Source organism: Cornus florida, unplaced genomic scaffold, assembly GCF_030987335.1.
Source record: "Cornus florida cultivar Cherokee Brave unplaced genomic scaffold, ASM3098733v1 CherokeeBrave_3.0.0_Hap2_Chr02, whole genome shotgun sequence".
In the NCBI taxonomy this organism is placed as follows: Eukaryota; Viridiplantae; Streptophyta; class Magnoliopsida; order Cornales; family Cornaceae; genus Cornus; species Cornus florida.
The window spans coordinates 73,769,408-73,773,919 of NW_026775572.1; the positions used below are offsets into that span (position 1 = coordinate 73,769,408).

Genomic DNA, 4,512 nt, shown 5'->3' on the forward strand with positions numbered 1-4,512 from the left:
TAAGCAAATCTGTCTTCTCTCTCTTAATCTCCTCTATAGAGAATTCTGTGTGCTAACTTGGAGCTCCACTCAACCTCTGATCTTAGCATCCCGACAGACGTGGAATGATCTCCTCACATCATCAAAAACTACCATCAACACTACGCAAATATTGTGTTCCGGCCTTTAGTGCCTCATGGCTAAAGAAAACAAATAATTTTGTAATTTGAAGATGAATTTTTTTTTTTTTTTTTTTTTGAATTAAAATCAATTTAATTTCGTACTGGCTGCCATTTTAGAAGAGAGAATACGTCTTCAATAAAGACATAAGAGTTTTAAAACTTTTGTACAATTTGTACTTAATTCCTGTATAACTTTTCATTAAATTTTCAACAATAGTGTTGCAAACATTTATTTCAATTTCTCCTACGCACTCGCAATCTCGTTTGACTGTTGTAACTTGTAGTGATACTTTACAAATTTGATTATTTTATTATTGTAAACTTTAGACTGACAAAGTTGATTACTTTTCTGTGTTGTGTCACGACCAAAAGTAATAATTTTTCCTTAAATACACTGCTGAAGTTCGACTAACAAAGTTGATTACTTTTCTGTGTCGTGCCACGACCAAAAGTAATAATTTTTCCTTAAATACACTGCTAAAGTTCGCCGAACTTTTGAGTTGGCAGGTTCAAGTAAACTTTTGAACAAAGTCCCAGTCCAATAATCAAAACCACATCTAAGTATCTAACTATATATTCATATGGGTATTATAGTAAAAATAATTCAAATAAAATAATTTTAATTTCCTTAAATTTTATTCAATCAAATTCAATTTTATTCAATCAAATCCAAATACAAGACATCTTTCCTAATTTACAGCAACAAAGCAGCACAAACAATACGAGATTACATTATCATTCCATGTCACGCAAACTATACGACTAGTAAACGACACTCGCATGTCACTTTCCTATACATGATATTTTTTACAAACCACATACAATATGCAACTGTATATTACAGTCCAGAAGTGAAGACCACTCCCGTCCCTGAAATCCACGAATCTCCATCCAAGAACTTGCCGACAGTGAATTTTTCGGCCTCTGTCACACTATTTATGACCTTGTACCCTGGCCACCTCACCCTACCACCAGTTCCTGCACCATCTCCGGTGTTCATGTACTCGCCGTAAAACAGTGTCCTCAAAGCAAAACTCCCACTCCATGGAAGCCAACCGGCCGGATCAATCAACCCGTCTAGACAACACTTCAAGAACACTGTCCTCGAGTACTTCTTCCATGGCCGTCCCAGATAGGTTTTGATGGAGCTCAGGACCGGTCTCAAGTCCGTGGACGCGGTCACACGTGAATTATGAATCACAATTCCGGTGTTCTCATTGGGATCGGACCGTCCTTGAGCAGTGATGGTGTTTCTCTGATGGCTCATCGGCTTTCTCACGTATATGTTGCAGTTCTGAAGAACTGTAACCGCGTCCCCAAATATGAAGTCTATGGTGCCATAGATGTCACAGTTTCTATAGTATTGGCGTTGAGAGTGGACATATAAAGTGTCTTGGTAGCCTTTGAAACTGCAGCTGTAGAAAACTGACAAATCAGAGCCGGAACGGAGTGCCACCGCTTGGTGTTTCTGAGGTCCGGCCGTGTTCTCAAATGTCATGTCACGAGCAATGAAACCATCACCGGAAACCGCTGAGGAGAGAGACAAAGAAGTTAGTATGATTAATCCATCATGACATTTAGTTTTTTTTGTTTTATGTAAGATTTTTCTTATCTTAGGCAAGAAATTTTGTTTTATTTGTTGTTCACGCTTGGTACACGTGCATTTATGTAGATAAATGTATAAACTAATATTATATGAGTTGTATGCCTTATGATAACTAGCTTGAAAATTGACTAGATCATGTGAACGTTGCAAGCTTTATGGTTGGGCTGTCTCATTTAATGAGACCGGGATACAACAAATCAATTTGATTATATAATGTGACACTATAGCTGTTTGATTATCTAATGTGACACTACAACGGTTTGATAAATCAGTTTGTTTGTGTGTGAGATATATATCCATTAACACAAATGGCAAAGATTTTTAATATTTTTTGAGGAGGTGGTTTCATGGACTGCCCTTCCATCCCTCAAGCATTAAATAATAATAAAATAATATGAAATTTGTAAATTTTGTCTATTTCTTCAGGTTCTCTATTTCTCAATAATAAACTTTGGGCATAAGAAGCATATTATAATAATAATAAATACTCACCAAAAGTCGCTGATTTGAAAGTGGTGGAGCCGTCCTGAACGTTCTTGCTGCCGGTAACAATGGTGGCATCGATCCCATCTCCAATAAACATCAAATTTTTCATCGACTCCTTAATTTCGACATTCTCTTTGTAAACACCTTTTTTCACATATATAACAAATCGCTTAGTCCCACTCCTCAGCTTCACTGAAGCTACCACTGCCTCAGAAATGGTCTTGTAATTACCGGAACCATCCTTCGCCACCACGATATCAGCTCGTGGTGCTGCCCCGGACAACTCAAGCAGCTTCCTATCAGCAGTTGAAACCCATTCTGGGAAGTCATCATCGGCTAGTAATCGCCGGCTCTTAGTCTGCTTCTTTGACAATAACGAAGATGATGATAAAGTTGCAGCGTTGTTTATAGCAAGTGAATTGCTAAGCAACTTTGAGAAGTTACTTAACATCACTGGGAAGGCTTCTAAGTGAGAAGATAGATTAAAATCGATAAATCCATTTTGACATGTTTGATGATTGGTGATTGCTGCACTTAACCATGTTTGTGCATCAACAATAGCACCCAATGAATGGTCATAGCCGATAGAGCGATTGAGTTGACAAATTGTGTCCTCATAAAGCTCTAAACAATCACCCCAAGCCGCCTTGGCTCGCTCATTGAATGAGCTCAAGTCCATGGCGGACACGAGGCTGTGGGCTTGTTCGGATTGAGCCATGGTGACTCTAAGGGCAGATTCGCGGAACACAAATAGGGTTTCATCTAGGTTTGCCTGAGGTTGAATAGTACTACTAACAAAAGAATTGCATGTTTCAGGGTATGGTGTTTGGCTGCATGATGTTATTGTGTCACCATGCACCACATTAGGAAATAAAAGTAGAGCATGGACACTTAAAAAGGCTGAGAGCACAAGAACTATATGTTTATCCATGCAGACCATAATTAAGTTTGCTAGCTATAATTAAGATTCAATGATTTAAAGATTGCTAGGGAGGGGCTTCTTATATAGGCCACTACTTGTTAGATATTTCGTGAATGCTTTTAGGTAATTGAAAATGCCATGGGCTATGAAAGTGACGCATAAGTGAAAGAAGAAACTTAGGGTTTTATGGGTTTTTTTTTTTTAATAGCAATTGGGGTTACTTGAAGCGGCAAAGCTACACCAATGAATTATAAATTCATTTCAACTAGAAGAAATAATAATTTGAAGAATACTTGATGAGTAAAATTTTTTTTTTTTTTTTTTTTTTTTGATAACCGGGGTGTCTGGCTTTGTCTCGACTAATTCACGAACTTGTACAAAATACTCCCCATACGAATCGGGTAAATTTCAGATTATATCTGCAGGTTCTCTCTTATATAACATAAGAAATTGTTTGCACTTAGGCGGAATCGATCTTGAAACATGATACATTATAAACAATTAGGGGCAAATCTTTTCGAACTAGATCAATCTCTTGAGATTAAATAAAATAATAATAAAAATATTAAATGTTATTTTTTATGTATTTTAAATTCGGAATGGACACATGCTCTATTATTATGTCACATATAGAGTGGATATATCCTGCTCACCGGGTAGGCAAGTATTGGTCTATCATTTATAAAAGACCAACAAGTCATTAGTTAATAACAACCGACATGCAAATTTGGTCAGACCCAAATTAGGCGTATGGAATTCAATGAGCGTATGGTTGAATATAAGCTATTGTACATAAAGATACAAAAAAACAAAATATGAATGTGTGGTAGGAACTTGGAAAGGAGAATTTGAGAATTATGAATTATGATTTAGGTAGAAAATTATGATAATTTTTTTAATCATCCTTAAATTTTGAAGGAATAATTTTAAATACCAAATATATAGAACTGGAAAATTGCACTAAGCACATGTGATTTATAAACCTTTTGCGAAATTTATTTATGAACTATAAAACTTAACAATTAAACCCTCAAACTATCAAAATGTATCACATTCACTTTCTAAACCAATCGACCTGAATTGGAGGTTCATCCAAGTTCTCATTTTTGTGGCAGACTGAAGGTTTCATTGTTTTTATTTTATTTTATTTTATTATTATTATAAGTGGTAAGAATTTTTTGTGAGATATAAATTTTGACATCAAAATGTGTTCGATCAAGTTGTAATTTTTGTTTTTCTTTCAATTTCGATGTCAGAAGAGGAACAACAAGTTCAAGCATACTTCGGATCAATGAAAACATCATTTGGAACAGATATGTAAGTGAGGAATTAACATT

At 35.8% G+C, this 4,512-nt stretch overlaps 1 protein-coding gene across 1 annotated transcript; it reads right to left on the reverse strand.

Annotated features, from left to right (window-relative positions):
• Nucleotides 1-790: 790 nt before the first annotated feature.
• On the reverse strand, nt 791-3,240 carry LOC132295318 (pectinesterase-like). The gene is made up of 2 exons (XM_059793533.1): nt 2,260-3,240; nt 791-1,691 (listed from the first exon to the last, which is right to left on the reverse strand). Exons 1-2 carry the CDS (start codon nt 3,191-3,193, stop codon nt 1,000-1,002), a joined length of 1,626 nt encoding a protein of 541 aa, XP_059649516.1. The 5' UTR covers nt 3,194-3,240; the 3' UTR covers nt 791-999.
• Between the last annotated feature and the right edge of the window lie 1,272 nt (nt 3,241-4,512).